At 33.4% G+C, this 18,406-nt stretch overlaps 1 protein-coding gene across 1 annotated transcript; it reads right to left on the reverse strand.

Moving 5' to 3' along the window:
* Nucleotides 1–1,549: 1,549 nt before the first annotated feature.
* LOC100375861 (uncharacterized) lies at nt 1,550–15,651 on the reverse strand. Its single transcript, XM_002732882.3, has 4 exons — nt 15,096–15,651; nt 14,503–14,605; nt 5,434–5,623; nt 1,550–2,614 (listed from the first exon to the last, which is right to left on the reverse strand). The coding sequence occupies exons 1-4, from the start codon at nt 15,439–15,441 to the stop codon at nt 2,564–2,566; spliced, it is 690 nt and encodes a 229-aa protein (XP_002732928.2). The 5' UTR covers nt 15,442–15,651; the 3' UTR covers nt 1,550–2,563.
* Between the last annotated feature and the right edge of the window lie 2,755 nt (nt 15,652–18,406).

Raw genomic sequence — 18,406 nt, forward strand, 5'->3', positions numbered from 1 at the left:
CTTAGTCTTTTGATATATATAACCTAAATTACTGTTCTGAACGAGACAACAGACAGAGAATGTTTTATTTAAAAACGTCACAAAACCTTCTCGCTACCTTAACCCAGGAAGATTTGTTTTCCTACCTTATTAACACACCTGTGTGTGTGTGTATGAATTGATCTGATCAAACCAAACTGTGTGGTCGGTCTCATAAACATAACTGTACTACTGTTGTTTTTGGTGTACAAGAAAATCACTTTCTACCATTGGGTAAGAAGGTTACAAAAAACTACTTTGTTATCTGGATAAAGTAGCCTCACTTGACTTAGACGAGGAACTATATTTTGAGCCATTGTGTGCAGCAATATATACGTCTATATATTTGTTGATATGAAACTCAAAAACCTTGTTTTCAATTTTCAATTTTTTAGTAATTTTGTTTTGTAACTAAGTTGTTTAATTAAGGTTGAGATCAGGTTGGGAGAGCTAAATTGTCGTTTTACATATTTCAAAAAAAGAAGGGGTCCGAAGAAGAGGAAGATTTTCAATCCGATGTTGGAAGATAGAAGGTTGTGGCTGAGAAAAACAATCATCCGAATGAAACAGGTTACAGTGAAACACAGGGCACTGGAAGTGACATGTCCGATTTCTGAAGCAACGAATCCAAATACGAGCACAATGCCTCAACTGACGAAAAGACGCAATTAGTGTCCGTATCGGCCAGTAAACTGGTGTCTACAGACATAGATCCACACACAGCCACAAGTGAAGAGATTATTCGAGTGCTGGACGTTCATTTCCTGAACAAATGTGTATAGCAGGTTGCGGTATGCACGTTGTGTAAAGTGGGAACTTTGACATTTTGTGAACAATTGTGGCAAGGATGGGGCAGTCACTTCGCGGTCGTCTGTTATAGAGGAAATATGAACACTTGATTATGGTAAATAACAAACTTAGTTAAAAGAAGCAATTTAGTCACATGTTCTGATTCAGAGAACTTGCCCCAATCCTGCAGCTTGAATCTACAGACATGTACTCCCATCTATAGATAGTGTTGGTGAGAGGAGCTGGAGCCAAACATGTGTCATTTTGTCTTTTCAATCAACTAGTAAAATACAGTTTTCAGTTGAATTCACTGATTTATATAGAAAATATTTCACAATTTGTTTAATTTACAGAGTTTCATTTTTCATTCCTTAGAACCACAAAAAGTTTACGATTATTAATAATTTGCACAACTTTTTAATCATTGATTGCCATACAAGAAAACTAGTAAGGGTTGAACCATTTGAAATTGGAAAGGGGGTCTTGAAAGATTTGATGTTGCCCAGTTTCTATTTTCTCAATAAATATCTGTTTTATGAGCTGTCTTTTCTGCATTTTAACCAAACTAATTTCCAAATTTTTAACTCCAATTGTAGCAATACATTCCCTGCCAATCTGAGGCATTATGTGCCTGGGAAAATATGTTCACTTATGTCATCTATTAGAGTCTTGTGGTTCAGAATCAGATCAAGTTAAGCGTTTCCACTTTTGTATTCTTAAATTGTACAATACATTACAGTGGTTATGGTACATTATTGACAATGACTTTTGTATTTGAACTCAAAAATGATCACCCCTCAACAGTATTCCAACACTCCCCGAATTCAAATGGTCTGCCAATAATAAATATTACAGATACCATGTATAAAACAAACAAACAATACATTTCCAAAAATATTTACGTCAGAACATGTATAATGAATGTAAAACATGTAATTCAAACAAGAAGTAGCTTCAGTGGTTCTAATATGAAAACACCTTGTACATTATGTAATAAGTTGGTGGGCTGTACCTCACCTTTCATGTCTTTGGTCCAAAAACTGTTGTGCCAATTTTCCTAATTACCTATTCGTCAAATTTAAAAATTTGTGTAGTCACAACTGAAATGTACCAGATTAGGATTATAAGAAATCAAGCCTAGTTTGGAGTCAAATGAGATGGATTTACTATACTAGTGTAAAAATCAACAGTTTATATGTCCTTTGAATACAATTACATCTTAACAAAATAATTCTTAAGATTGGAAAACACCGTGATTACCAGACGTTGCACATTACCCCCAAGCATATACTCATAACAAGAATGAAAAACAAAAAAATAACTGTACATAAAAAAATGCTATAATAAATTATGAAAATGTACATGTGTGTATCTTTTAAACAAAATAAACTTCAATATTCATAATCTCTTTTGTGAATGAAGTTGAAAAAAAATGCAAACAAAATGTCTGACTCCTCAAGCAAGCAGTGACATCATTGGCACGTAAGAAAACAAAATGTCTCCATTCTTCTGAGATCTGTCCTGCCTGAAATAATTCACCCTGCTCTAATAATTTCAATAAAATTTGATCTGAGGAGTATATCATGATTGCGTTGATGCTTAGAAAGCCACTTTTCACAAATATCCTTGTAATTTCTTGCTAATAGCGATCTCATTCAGGACCTGTTTATACCAGATCTGTCCAGTTCTACCAAGTTCACTTCATCAGTCAATACCGGTTACTTCCAGTTCTTCAAATTATGTGTACTCTGCAGTGCTATAAACATTCAGGCACCATGCACTGAAAACTGCCACTTTCATATCTCCCCTAAGAAAATGAAAAAAAACAATCATGTACACATCAGTATCCAATGAAATTTGTTAACCAGTGTACTTTTATATTATATTATATTAACTATGTAGTATGCTGTTATGCAATTCTCTTTTTAGTTGACGAACAATATAGGAAATAATGGGAAAATACCATTATGTGACCTGAACTCCAAGTTGAACAATCTATATTGCGTAAAAATTAGTATTTATATAATTCCAACTACTAGTTGCCATCAGTTATTGCATAATTTACATTAGTCACCCATACAAAGTTACTAGATCCAAGTGTCCAATTAACATTGAGCACTAAAATAAATGTATGAGGTCTTGCTAGCTTATCATCATTAAAGCTTGAAGAGGCTGTGGTACACACAACAATGTTATTATAAAGAGAAAGTGGCTTCCTATAGAAAACAAGTTTGTTTACATTAGCAATGAACTTGACAACTGTACCAGTCAAAGTTTAAGGCATTAATTAGGCCCTGAGAGATATGATTTAGTGTGCTGTGTCTTGCTGAAATAACCTTGGTAACCAGTAATATTTCTCTCTATTGGATAAAATCCCATATAATTAACACATGGCATGACAGTGGCAGTAACATGACACGGTACACTGGCACATCTATGTGTGGTCTCTGAGAGACTTGACTAATTGAAAGTACTGGAGGTATGTTTTCAGATATCACATGAAACACTACTCTTACATGTAGCTGTATAAACATATTAGTGAGGTATAGTGGATGCTGTCATCACTTTGTAAACATGACATTCTAAAAGCTGTCTAAATAGACAAGTGATGTATCATGGATCAACCTAAATCAATTACTGTGGAATACTTTATTTTCGCTGGAATTAATTTTTGCTGAAAAGACTTTTTGGATGTTTTGTATGGAATTTGTTTTCACTGATTTTTTAATGAGTTTAATGTGAAATATAAATAAAAAAGTATATTCGCTTGATTTTATTTTCACAGAATCATCCCTTCAGCGAAAATAGTGAAAATAAATTATTCTACAGTACTCTATTTGATATTAAAGATGCCACATTTTTATTTTGATGTTTTATTTGCTACCCTGTTTCATTCATCCACTTTACATTGCCATTACATTTATTGTTTATGTAGTTATGAAACATTTCAATAGTTTCAAAAAATCAAAATTGAATATTAATATTGAATATACACCTGTAGGTATGTTTTTTTCTGTCACTAGACTGAACACTTAACCTTTTCATTACCAGTCCCTCTTTTTTTATCACAAATTCACAAAATAGTCTCTGTGTCTGCTTTTTCCTTCAGAAGATTGGGACAAAAATAGCCCAAATTTTCGAGTAAAAACTGAAAATTTACTCAAATTTTGTCTGTTAGCTCCAAAATTAGGGTTCATTTCCAGAAATATTGGAGAATATAAAAAAAAAAAGTGCAGAATAATTTGGGCAAGAAAGTCTGCTGGTGAAAAGTTTAATTGAAAAGAAAATGTGTGTGTTTTTATTTGCGTAACAAATAAGATCGTCTAATATATAATATATCTAGGTGAGGAATCTTGTTTTCAGACAGTTTTATATATAAATATATATATATATTTGCTCTGAATTTATTGAGTTATAGTCTCAGTATATGGCAACTATGACAGAAAGAGAGTGAATAGCAAATACCTTTTTTTTAACAAGATGCAGAATTTTATTTAAAATATCTTCAACATCCCTTGTCAGAATGTTATTTTTTAAATTTTAAGATGGTCTTAACTGGCGTCAGCACGTGTAGAAATAAATGTAGGTAATTCAGAATAAACATTTTGATTGGTTCCTGTATCAAAATGGCACTATTACATAGTAGAAACAAAATCAGATAAATAGTGTTCACCCATTTTTTTGACATAAAAAATACATTAAACAACTAATTCATTAATGAAAATAATTTGTTTTTATCGATGAGATGAAATATGTATATCGACTTCATTTATGTCTTCTTTGATTGACATGTCTTTCATATAAAATTTAAGAAAATCAAAGTGTATGTTATTTTTGCCATGGTTGTGGTGGATGATACAACAATAGTTTGTTCAATTTATCATTCATGAAAGTGAAAGAAGTAAACAAAATGTAAAATTCTTATTTACTTTCATTTAGCTCACAGGTCATTGCCTTTCTATTTCTGAATAACAGCTATGGCTTTATCACTATGCCTCTTGAGAATGGGAAATCCCATCTCGTTTCCCCGTCGATAAATTGTTTTTCTTTTTTTAATTACAGTTTTAGCACAACACAAAAGATAGTGACCTTTGGGTGTGAGCTTATAGAAAATCAGCTCACTATGGGAATTCACTCTTAATTGTGTGTTTTTTTTCATTTTCTATTTTTGTACATGGAGATTATTTTGGATGTTTCAGTTCACATCCCATGACTTGTTTGATCTGATGAGTGTTACCAGTAAATTTCAATGAGCTCTGCTATTGTTTTATTAGATGAGTGTTACAAGTAAATTTCAATGAGCTCTGCTATAATCAATCAAATAATTTGTGTATTTTTTCAATTACTGGATAAATAAAAGTCTATTAAAAGTAATGTTGACTCCAAAATATAGCCATACACTTCCAGTCCATATTCTCCAAGTGAGTGTCATAGATAATATATGTACTTGCGGACACAGCACTAATTCATGTATGAAATATATAAAAGGAATTTACTTTTACTTTGTGAGTATGTGTATAAGGAAGTTTTGCGATTTAATCAACTACACTTCAGTTAACTTAATGAGCTCATTTGCATATTAAATTAGTTTCTGTTTGGTATAGGAGTTATTATTATCTGACTCACCGATGATTTGCATGGATACTTGTCTTTGGAACAGACATTTTTTCGAACACATCTTCCAAATTTCATGATGCAGTCCTCGTCATCTTTGGCACATTTGGTGCATTCCGGAGTCGGATCAATAAATCGACATGCTCGACATGATGTATGCTGACAGTAACCTTGACAGTCTCTTTTTTCATTAGCATTCTCCCTGAGAGGTTAAAAAGAAGAAATTTCTGTTTCTGTGAAATCAGCAGAGCATCATATAAACAGGTCCTAGTCAGATAATAAAGTTAATAATATGAGATTACGAGGATACCTCAAAGTATGCACGAAGACAGTACAGTGGGAGTATGTGCGTCAGTGGATGCAACGGCGTACTGACAGAGTGCATACTTTGAGGTATTCTCATAATAACCTTATTATTATACATCTTTTCCTTCCAAGAAAACATCATGGGAATACCGAAATCCAAAAAGTTTAGAACAGAATCAGCGAATTTCTTTGTGTGGAGTCCGGTCAAACCCTGGCAATCAAAACTTTCCGCATGTACTTAAGGTGAAGTTATTAGTGAGAACAAGTGTGAATTCACTGTTATCATAAAAAACAAAATGGAATAATAATCTCCATCAGTCAATATATATATATATATATATATATGTAATATGATCTAAAATACAGACTTGAACCTTTTTATCTAAGAAACAAGCAGCCTGTCGGCTGAGATAGCTCCGCTGTTAGCAATGCACATGGCAATTAAAGAACAGAAGATATCATTAGAAAATGAACAAATCTGAGAGAGGTCCACATGTAGTACCTATATGTATAATATATCAAAGCAATTGGACTTGCGGTTTTCAACAAGAAGTCGAAAATATCACTTTTTACCAAAAATTACAAAAATATTCATCAAAATTAGAGAATTGAAGATATCATTATGAAATGAACAAATCTGAGAGAGGTCCACATGTAGTACCTATATATGTAATATCAAAGCAATTGGACTTGCGGTTTTCAACAAGAAGTCGAAAATATCACTTTTTACCAAAAATTACAAAAATATTCACCGAAATTAGAGAATTAAAGATATCATTACAAAATGAACAAATCTGAGAGAGGTCCACATGTAGTACCTATATATGTAATATCAAAGCAATTGGACTTGCGGTTTTCAACAAGAAGTCGAAAATATCACTTTTTACCAAAAATTACAAAAATATTCACCAAAATTAGAGAATTAAAGATATCATTACAAAATGAACAAATCTGAGAGAGGTCCACATGTAGTACCTATATATGTAATATCAAAGCAATTGGACTTGCGGTTTTCAACAAGAAGTCGAAAATATCACTTTTTACCAAAAATTACAAAAATATTCACCAAAATTAGAGAATTGAAGATATCATTACAAAATGAACAAATCTGAGAGAGGTCAACATGTAGTACCTATATATGTAATATCAAAGCAATTGGAGTTGCGGTTTTCAACAAGAAGTCGAAAATATCACTTTTTACCAAAAATGACAAAAATATTCACCAAAATTAGAGAATTAAAGATATCATTACAAAATGAACAAATCTGAGAGAGGTCCACATGTAGTACCTATATATGTAATATCAAAGCAATTGCACTTGCGGTTTTCAACAAGAAGTCGAAAATATCACTTTTTACTAAAAATGACAAAAATATTCACCAAAATTAGGGAATTGAAGATATCATCATGAAATGAACAAATCTGAGAGAGGTCCACATGTAGTACCTATATATGTAATATCAAAGCAATTGGACTTGCGGTTTTCAACAAGAAGTCGAAAATATCACTTTTTACCAAAAATTACAAAAATATTCACCAAAATTAGAGAATTAAAGATATCATTACAAAATGAACAAATCTGAGAGAGGTCCACATGTAGTACCTATATATGTAATATCAAAGCAATTGGACTTGCGGTTTTCAACAAGAAGTCGAAAATATCACTTTTTACCAAAAATTACAAAAATATTCACCAAAATTAGAGAATTGAAGATATCATTACAAAATGAACAAATCTGAGAGAGGTCAACATGTAGTACCTATATATGTAATATCAAAGCAATTGGACTTGCGGTTTTCAACAAGAAGTCGAAAATATCACTTTTTACCAAAAATGACAAAAATATTCACCAAAATTAGAGAATTAAAGATATCATTACAAAATGAACAAATCTGAGAGAGGTCCACATGTAGTACCTATATATGTAATATCAAAGCAATTGGACTTGCGGTTTTCAACAAGAAGTCGAAAATATCACTTTTTACCAAAAATGACAAAAATATTCACCAAAATTAGAGAATTAAAGATATCATTACAAAATGAACAAATCTGAGAAAAGTCCACATGTAGTACCTATATATGTAATATCAAAGCAATTGCGGTTTTCAACAAGAAGTCGAAAATATCACTTTTTACTAAAAATGACAAAAATATTCACCAAAATTAGGGAATTGAAGATATCATCATGAAATGAACAAATCTAAGAGAGGTCTACCCAAGGACGACGGACGACGGATGACGACGACGGACGACGACGACAGACGACGACGGACAATCACTCATATGATAAGCTCCGCTCGACAAAGTCGACAGCGGAGCTAAAAATCAAGATGAGAATATTTATTAGTGGACTGTGATATAATTTTATACAAAATAAAAGAAATTATGATTGGACGAGGAGAAATGTTTAGATACATTTTGAAATAACACAGTGTTACTGAAAATAAATCACATGTAGACCTGCAATGACAAGGACATATTCTTGGATTATTGTGCCAGTGATTTAGCTACTTTGGTCTCCACATCATTAATTATCTGTTGCTGGGCAACCAGCATCCAGTGAGACTGACACTCTGGGAGGAAAGTCGAGGGTTTCTCAGCAACCAAATTTCCATAGGATAAAGTATGTAAATTTGACTAAATGATTTGTTTGTTTCTTTGTTGTTGGAACATAGTAGACGGTGAGTAAAATGCACACAAATCCAAGGTTCTTGTCAAACTTAAGTCTCTTGTGACATGGGAATGTTTGAAAAGTTGGATTCACATCAAGATAAACTACTACAAAGTTTACTACTGCCAGCTACCAATAAAAAAACTTGGAAATATGTCTGAGAGTATTGTAGTCAAAGACAAATAAGTAGTATTGAAAAATAAAATTTGTAATGAGATCTTTTACTTTCAACATGTTAGTCCTCACAACAAATGTTATGTAAATTGGCAAAGTTTTATGCATAAATTTCCATAAAATAAGCTGCTATCTACCTCTGAGTTTATAGTTACAAAAAATGTAAACATGGGAAAATTTAGAAATTGTTAAGCAAACTAGGTAATAAGTAAGTATACAACTATTTCATTTGTATTTTGATAATTTTCACCAACTTGTTTGCATAAGTATAAAGCTCTCTGTATAACTATTTCATTTGTATTTTGATCATTTTCACCAACTTATTTACATAAGTATACAGCTCTCTGTATAACTATTTCATTTGTATTTTGATCATTTTCACCAACTTATTTGCATAATGTTGGCCATATCTAAAAAAACTTCTCACCTATGATCCTCAAGGTAGAGCTACACTGAAACCAAACAGTTAAGCATTTTTTGGGCTAGAATTCTTCCATATACAGACATACTGGACACAGCACCATTTCAATAGCTAAACAGATTGTAGGTCTAAAAAAAGAATTTCCCACAAGAATTAAGAGAAATATGACCTTGCCAGGGACAATCCAATGCTGTATAATAGACTGAATTTAAGTTATTTGAAAACTTTCAAAAGAAGAAAGCTTTAATTGAGGATTACCTGAATTAGCAGACTAATACTCTGACAATACAGAAATTCTATACTCCAATAAGAGTATTATGGGCACTTAAAACAGTACTTCCATGATTTTACCATGACTAGAACTAAGAGAGGCATGACAGTTAAGAAGAAACCTATTTAAACGCATAATAGTGTTTTTATTCCACAGAAGTAAACTGCTTGATTGTTTTGTTCGGTTGTTGAAAGATTGGCTACAAAGTTGTAAAATGATCATACAACCATTGACAATATACTCTCTAGCGAAATATGTCTATACCAAGTGACTGAGAAAATTGTAAAGCTCTATATAGGTCTTTGATTTGAATTTTATATATTAGCGACTGCACTGATGTTTCATCCATTTTTCCATTCCAAGTTTTCAGTTTATATGCTAGTTTAAGTATGGTAGATGATAAAGGTGTTTATACAGTTTGAAAACATTGGGGGGGGGGGGCATTGTAGTTAAATTTTGCTTGTGTTTAGACAATGCTTAAAGGGGGGCGGGGTCACCTGTAAAGTATGCCACTCTCATAACTAAACCCATACTCATTTCTAGACCCATTTTTGTTGTTGTAGAGACCCATGCATTCGTAAAATCAAATAGCTGATCTGTGTAACTGATTTTAGTTTTGTGCACTCACCACAAGCACTGGATGTGTTTGTAATTTTTGGCAACAAATTTCTGGATTTCTGATGTTGTTTTGGCTTGATTTTGTGATATTCTTGGTCAAAAATTGCCCTTGTACATTCTAACTTCTAGTTCACATCCAGCGATTAAGAAAAATGGCATCTACTGCCAGAATAAATTAAGTGAAAAGGTAACTTGCCAGTATACCTTTTCTGTGGAAGAGCAACCCAAAAAAATATTGTAAGTGACTTTTACTATCTCATGATGACCCCATAATATCAATATTTGGTAACTTTATAGTTGCTAAGGTTACACAGAGTGCATTCAAATTTTGTGTAAACAATGTGTTTTACTTGTATTTGTTTTGAATTTATGTTAATTTGAGCAGCACATAACTCACTTCCAGTTGAGATTTATTGAAGGTTCAAAATGGCCATCTGTTGGCCATTTTGAATCAAATTGCAACGCAAGAGGTGAAAGCAATGTTGCAAATGTTGACTGATGCAGGACAGACAATCATTATTATATATGATTGGCAAACTTTGATGACATCAAAGATGTAAAACATGAATATTATTTCCTTTGTACCAACTAGTAGGTATTAATCAATGTTGTCATTTTTGATATCACAAGGCTGTAAAGTTTAATTTGTTGCGGCTTAATCACAGTCATATGTATTCCCTGCTTTGGTTTGTAAATATTTATAATGCGGTTACAGTAATGTATATATTTCTAAATAGACTTGTCATTTTGATTTATACACTTGCTGCCTGGTCAGGTCACAGCAATGATATTAACTTGATCGCAGTGTAGCAATGAGACATACAGTGACCACTAAAATTTAAAGAAATATCAAAATAAATTTTTATAATTGAAAGTATCTGCAGTGCATTTAAATTTCATGTTACCAAAAAATATTTGACACAATTTTGGATGTGTCATTACTATAGCACTGCAAAATATGTTTTCATGCATTTTGTGTGCTCTCAATAATTTACGCACTGCAGCAAAGTTATTGTAGCCATAACAGCTGATATCATCCTAACTTGAAAGGAATTTTTGGTAAATTATCATAAAAAGTGAAATATTTGGTTCAATTAAACAATTATTTACAACTTGACAACCAGAATTATTGGTGTGTATTTAGGTGCCTTATTTTCCTGTCCTGGCAGTATCTGAGGATTTCTATCCTCTGGCATATAGTTTGCTGATTTGGTCTTAAAATTCAATTTTTGACTTGATATTTTCATCATCTACATACTTCAAGATTTGTTCATCAAAACTTACTCTTAGCTCCTTGAAATTGCCTACATATCCCTTGCATCTCAGACAAACTAATGGAGAACCATGTCAGATACCAACATGTAACATGCAATTATTTTCAGAAAGTTGATATAATTTTTTTTTCAAAATAGACCTTGATAATTCAAGTTATTGACAAATCTGATAGAAGTAACAAAGGTTGACACAAATTAACTTTAAGCAACACAACAACAGTCATCTGCAATTACAGTGGAGCTAAGAAGCTCATGTAATTTGGAAGATTGATGACCTACTATCAATGCTAAGTACTCTACATCTTTATTTCAAACATGTCAAAACAATCATTAAGTTTAAAGGGGTTTTTATGATGTTTAGAATCTTTTTTTGTACATTTATTCCATGAATAGAACATTTTATGAAGCGTCCTTACAGATGACATAATAAAAACAGACTATAACCTTCAGTTTATTTCTCAATCACGTAACTTCATTTAATCCTACAAACAAAATTTGTCTCCAGGTTATAAACTTGTATCTAGGCCTAGAGAGGTTAATAAAGTTAGTCATAAATTCTTCCAATGAAAATATTTATTATAGGCTTCTTTGGAATGAGATAAAAATGTCATTGTTTATATCATTATTACAAAAATATTGTGGAAATTCTAAATATGGCAAAATTAAATACAAATTTATATCTTATCTTATATTTAACTGTTGATATTTATATTGATTTAATTATTAGGATTTATTCAATATAATTATTCAAATTTATCATAGTACTACATAATCATTGACTTATTACCAATATAGTTATTGAATTTTTTTTACAATTGAAAAGAACATTCCAAAATGAGTTTTTTTAAAACGAATGTAAGGCTGTACTATTACACAAAGCCTTAGAGAGAGTAGACTTAGCCAAGTAGCAACCATACTATACGAACTCATTCGTCAAGTAGCTCTGTATCTTAATCTCAATGCAGTAATAAATTACTTTTCTTCAGACTCAGTAACAAGTAATAAAACCTTTCACATGAATGAACAACTTGTAAAGTTTGCCTGTCCAGTTTTTACCCTTTCCATGGCAACTGTTTATATTCAACCAGGTGTGTGTATTAGTCTGGCTTCTGGTCGGATTTCATCGTGTCATTTAACCACTTCAAGATGTGCCGCCATTTTTTTTGGGTTCTACCAAGTACTCTATGCACTGTTTGTGGTATATAAGCCATGTTTTACTGAACACAAAAGTACTAAGAATAGAATAAAATTGCCTCTCATATGATGGCAGTCTGTAATGAACTATCCATTGCAACAGGAAATATTAATGTCACCTTTTAGAGGTGTGCAACTGGAAAGTGAAACTATTTTGTTTGAATCATGTTTAGGTTTACCATTGGGTGAAACAATAGAAATACAATTGAACAATTACAAATATTATACTACTTTTCAATTAATTTTTCAAATAATTGACTTAAAAGAACCAATGTCTGAGGTTTTATAGATCAGCACAGTACACATGGTTTACTCAAGTTTAGTACATAATATGACATAGATTACAAGAGAGGTCTGTACACATGTAACTAAAGAATACAAGTAACACAACTTGTATGAGTGTAGTAGGTATCTAATCTCTAGTTCACATACATTCTCATCTCACCAAATTCTTTCATGCAATCTACTTATAATAAATTGCACTACACAATGAGGGAAATAACTGCCAATACAATATGACTGTTTATGTTGAAATGCAGACACATCCTTGAGTATAGTTTACCTACTGCCATGCCTATTGAAAATCAATGTGTATTCAGATTCAGCAGAAAGGAATTTCAAACACGGTTAAAACAAATATTTATCAAAGCATTGAGCAATTTTTAGCTCTGTGCTTTAAAATTTTCAGTCTATTTCAGTGTATTTTATTCACCAACAATTTCTTTTTATTTGTCTTTGTCTGTATAAGCTTGTATTAAAACTTTCCTCTTGTTGTTTGTTGTCTTGCTTAAATTGAATTATTGTATGTAATCCCCTAAGACTACAGCAATGTCTATGGATGACCCTGCTTAATGCACCTTATACATTTGTTATTTAGACCCCAATACTCCAAATTCCCCAAACTACAAGCCATTCATTGTCATTATACAAGAACTACCACTTGAACTTTCTATAAGGACCTTACCTTAATATTATTTTACTGAATGAATACTTTTTGACATTAAATTATATTCAGCTGAAAACTTGTCTTTGTCAAATCAGAGTGTCTCTGAACTAACTGTACAAATGTATGTAGATGAATTGTCTAGTTGACCTTTGACCCACAACACGTTTGAACCCAAGGTCAGATTATATTTACTTAAATAAAACAATGGATTGTTAGACCTGCATTGAAAGCATCTCATTATATTAATATGCATATTAGATATTTGAAATATTATTCCTGGGTTGATTTTCATTACAAAGTTTTATTACTGACAGGTGGCAATGGTTTTAGTGTGAAACATCACTAAATTAACTACTGACAGTTTTACAACACCATACTACTTGTAGTTTATCAGTTATATCCATGTTTATACATTGTATACAGTGTCATACTACATGTGTACTTGCAGTTGAGTAAAACTGACAATCATTTCAAAGGAAAGCAAGTACATGTTTAGACAATCAAATTATAAGCACATTCAATTTAACTATTATTTAAGTTACATTTCACATTATTATTTTATTGAAAACAAAACATTTATTGCACATAAACTGAGCTATAACACATTTTCATTCATTCAATTACTAGTATTTATAAATTTATTGGTGGTGGCACAATTCACTGAAGATCACAAATTAATATGTAAATTAGATCATTTAAATAATGTATTTATCACTTTCTTATGGTTATTAAAAGTTGGTATGTTTATATGTACTGTAAACCATAATTGTAGTTGCTAGGAATTTCCTGATTTGATGATTTAATGGCATAGAAAGACAAGAAAGTGAAATGTTCACAACTATAGAAATCTCTTGCTGTTATAAATGATGTACAGAGGCATACTAGTATACTACTTGTAGTATAAGTATTGTCAGTTATAAATGATGTCCTATAAATTATATGAGTACTTTGTATTTTGTACTTGGCAGGATAGATTTACAACCTTCTGCAGTGACAGATTTAGAGAAGGCGCAGAAGCCCCCCCCCCAAAAAAAAAAAACGTCGTTACACATATATCTATAGCAAAGTGTGGGTATGTGAGCTTATAAATTACACTAGTGGGTTCATGAAAAGTAAAAAAGACAGTGTTTCTTTCCACACGAAGAACGAAACACGACTATTTAACAGTCGTCAATGGATATCTCTTCAATGTTACGTTTACTCACGTTGCTGAGCACACTGCCCGAGGATTCTTTCCGCAAAATTCTGACGTACATTTTGGTCTGCATAAACTTGGATCGTCAGACACTATCACTGTCGAGTCCGTTCCTGTCAACATAAAAAAAACATGCAGTGTTTTATAATGAAATTATTAACATGCATCCTTAAAAATGCCCAGAAATTATTTATTCGTGTTTTGGACATCGAAAAGACACGGTGGATAATTTGTTTTAAGATTAAATTAGACAGATTTGCCGGAGTAAACAGTTTGGGTATGTAATTAGAGATCGATGTATGTTCTTTTGTATAGTTTCTGTTTCCGTTATCTGAAATAATTACCAATTAACGGACTATTCAGTAGCGTATTATGTACCTTGTAGTTTGATGAAGGGATGTTATTGACGTACGACTTATCTAATAGCATCTTGTTATGGACACCACCTCCCGCTATCTGAGATACCGTAACGCATGTACTAAATGCTTCTCCGTTAACTCTGTCGAGAGGTGTTGAATGAACCATGTACAGTCACCACGCTTGGTTAAATGAGGTGACAATCATCGAGTAAATGATGTAATTTATTATTACTGAAGTACTTACTTGACCGACACACTCCAGGAAGCGGATTATAATATCCAGGCGGAATATTAGGATTTGCTGGTTTCACACACTCCAGTCCGAAGTCGCACTTTCCTAAACTTCCCCACTTGCCACCACAGCTTTCTCCTTCCACGCTTGCACACGCTGGGCAGCAATCGCATGTTCCCGTTGTCACACCTCCTCGACACTTGTTTTCTAGCCGACTCGGCTTCCTGGGCTTGCAGAGCATGCGGTCGCATGGTGGACAATGTAGACCATCGCGCTTTCCTTTATCGCCATAGCTGTCCACATTTTGTATAGCCAATAATAATATTACTGTTAACAGTGTCGTAACTGTGCTGTCCATTATGCTTAGTTATATGGAGACCTCGGCGTGGATGGAACACGAACAATTCTGACAAGATACGTCACTTCGTAGAAGTACGGACTATGCACTCGGCTGATAAACAATTGCTCGCTGTACTCGGTTTAGCTTAGTTTTGGCGTGGTTTGAACGTACGCAAAGCTTATATACATATCGATCGGACTTGAGTATATAAAGTCAGGGCAATATGACCCCTGTACCTTATTGAGTCAACCGACACCAAAATATTGCCAAACTCTGTTTGACACAAATCAGAACCCTTCAACGAATCGCGATCGCTAATTCCCACATTAGCTGTCAAACAATTGACCAATGAAGAGCCGATTCCGTGTGAAACGGAACAATGTAGCATAGTTTGGCGTTGATGATTCGATGGTGCCTCCCCCTTTGTGTTGAGTATATTGAAAAAAACTGCAATCTTGTTTCTCTTCTCACAAGACAGCTATGTCAGATAGTTGTTTTTTAAAACTGTTTACTCACTTTTCAGTGTTTTGGTCTCCTGTCGTCGCCTGTTTTATGTTGGGATTTCACAAAGTCGTCCGACAGACAATCACGCTATACAACATTGCTATATAGCCGTACTAATTTCTCGAAGTCATGCACGTCCAATGTAAACGCAGTCATGGGAAACTTGCCAGCGACTTCAATCCGGCTCATTTGATATTTTTTGCTGAGATCATCCTTTTATGAAATAAAACAGCTCCATGATTTTCAGTACATTTGGTCAAACATTACATCTATTTTAGCATTTCAATAAAGTCATTGAAGACCGCATATATAGCGTCGAAGGCGGTTTCTTTCAACCTCGGTCCTGTTCAAACGATGAGGTTTTACATAGCTTGTTGTATTTGGATTGGTATAAGTTCACGCTTGAATTACTTTCAACCAATCCATGATTCTCTTATAAAGCCTACCCTGTCACCACCTAATTAGAGATGTATATATTTTCTCGCAATACGGTCCCGCCTATGTAATGAGAGGTGCGACCCCATTGAAAACACATTCCTCACAAGAGTAAACAATTGTCGCAATGCGCGTGATTTGCACAGGAAGTATTGAACTTTCAAGTGTTTTGTTATACGCGTCATAATCGCCGTTGATCATTGATTTTGAGACGTACTCGTAAACTTTGGTTTCAACTAGTATTTGCTGGCACTGTGTCCTTATTTATGCATTAATTTTTAATGTGGTAAGTATTTTTTTTTTGTTCTACAAATTATTTGCTCTTTGTGAAATAAAATTATTTATAAAAATGGTCAGTTGACTGTGTTTTTATCTGCATACATAAAGGCTACAACACATGCGAGGGACGAGAATTCTAATTATAATACATTCCAGGAATGTCTAAAAAGAAGAAACATTTAATTTGGAATAGAAACGCCATGTATGCCATGTATACGATCATATTCACTGAAAAAAATGACTTGTTTGCACATGGCTTTAGACAGGTAGTAACTCGAATGAGGGGAGGCAAGGGGGGGTAGCTGGTACGGTTTTACGGGAAATAAAAAGGGCTTTTCACAATTTACGAAGAAAAAAAGACGTTTTTACAGTTTACAGTGTTAACAAATGTAACATTGAATGGTCCGAAGAGCTCTCCGACTCAAATTCTCCACCATTGCTGCGCCGTGTGAAGAGACGCATGCGCATATTACCCTCGTAATGCTCTTCATTCGGTTAGAGGGCCTTTTACGTCTTGACATTCAATTTTGTAGTGAATTGTGCCTTCTAGTCGTTTTACAGTTTCTAAAATGTAATTTCCCTGGATTATTCTTTACGATTTTTTTATTTGGATCTGAATTTTTGTACGTACGAGAAAAATGACACATTTTTACAGTGTACGAAAAAAATATTTGATTGATTACGTTGTACGTCTAGCCTGTGATTACAGAATTACGGAATTTATTTTTTGTATTTACGTTGTACGAAGAAAAAAATATTGCAATTACGTTGAACGAAAATAACCCTTGCCCCCCCCTTGAATGTGATAAAAATCTGATGTAATTAGAATTTCATGTGCCGATGTACGTCGTTTAGCTACATGACCAAATGAATATGGACATTTAATTAATTGGCTGAGAAAGAAGCTGCCTAAACGAGATTTGTTCTCGTCATTTAGTCAAATTACAGTCGCAGTCACAGTGGAGACATTTTGATCAAATGTACTTACAGGCGACCATCTTCTACTTTACAGTGTTCCTAAAAAATGCTTACCAGAGAAAGTTATATTCGAACCTATATGAACCCAAGTAATTGGACGATGAAAGTGATATGTATCGGCGATAAGGGCCTTTATCTACGTATCTCATTTGAGATTGCGCTATTATGAAAGTTGTTATGTAAGTACCCGAAACGCGACAAAGCCGTTCCTTTTATCTTTATAAATATTTATATTTTTCAAATGTAGATGATTCGTCATTTAAATCCACCCACACGAGGCAGAAAGTCGTGTTCACAAAGTGTGATCCCAACGATGGACAACGGTTACTGAAAAAGTTGTGTTTACACTGACCGCTTGTAAACTGGTTGGATATGGAGCGGATATGCTTACATCGTCTACTCGTAATCAGGGTGGGCACGATGTCGTGTTTACATTGTCTACTCGGTAACAAGCTGGGTACGGCCATGGATTGTAACAATGTTCACTCGTAAACTGGCGCTAGATCGGCACGGGCATGGTGTTGTGCTCTGTGCATTCGTGAATTGATTGGCTACGGACATCATCCACTCATCAACTGGATTGATATGAGGGCGGTGTTGTATTTACACTATTCATTCGTTAACTGTGTGAACACGGGCTTGATGTTCCGTTTACACTCTCCGCTTGTAAACTCAGTGGGTCGGTGCAGGGTACGGGTATAGTGTTGCGTTTACATTATCTACTCATGAAATGGGTGGGTGAGGGCATGATGTTGTATGTACTTGTAAACTGGTGGGTATGGATAGT

This window comes from Saccoglossus kowalevskii, chromosome 13, assembly GCF_978046115.1.
Source record: "Saccoglossus kowalevskii chromosome 13, keSacKowa6.1, whole genome shotgun sequence".
In the NCBI taxonomy this organism is placed as follows: domain Eukaryota; kingdom Metazoa; phylum Hemichordata; class Enteropneusta; family Harrimaniidae; genus Saccoglossus; species Saccoglossus kowalevskii.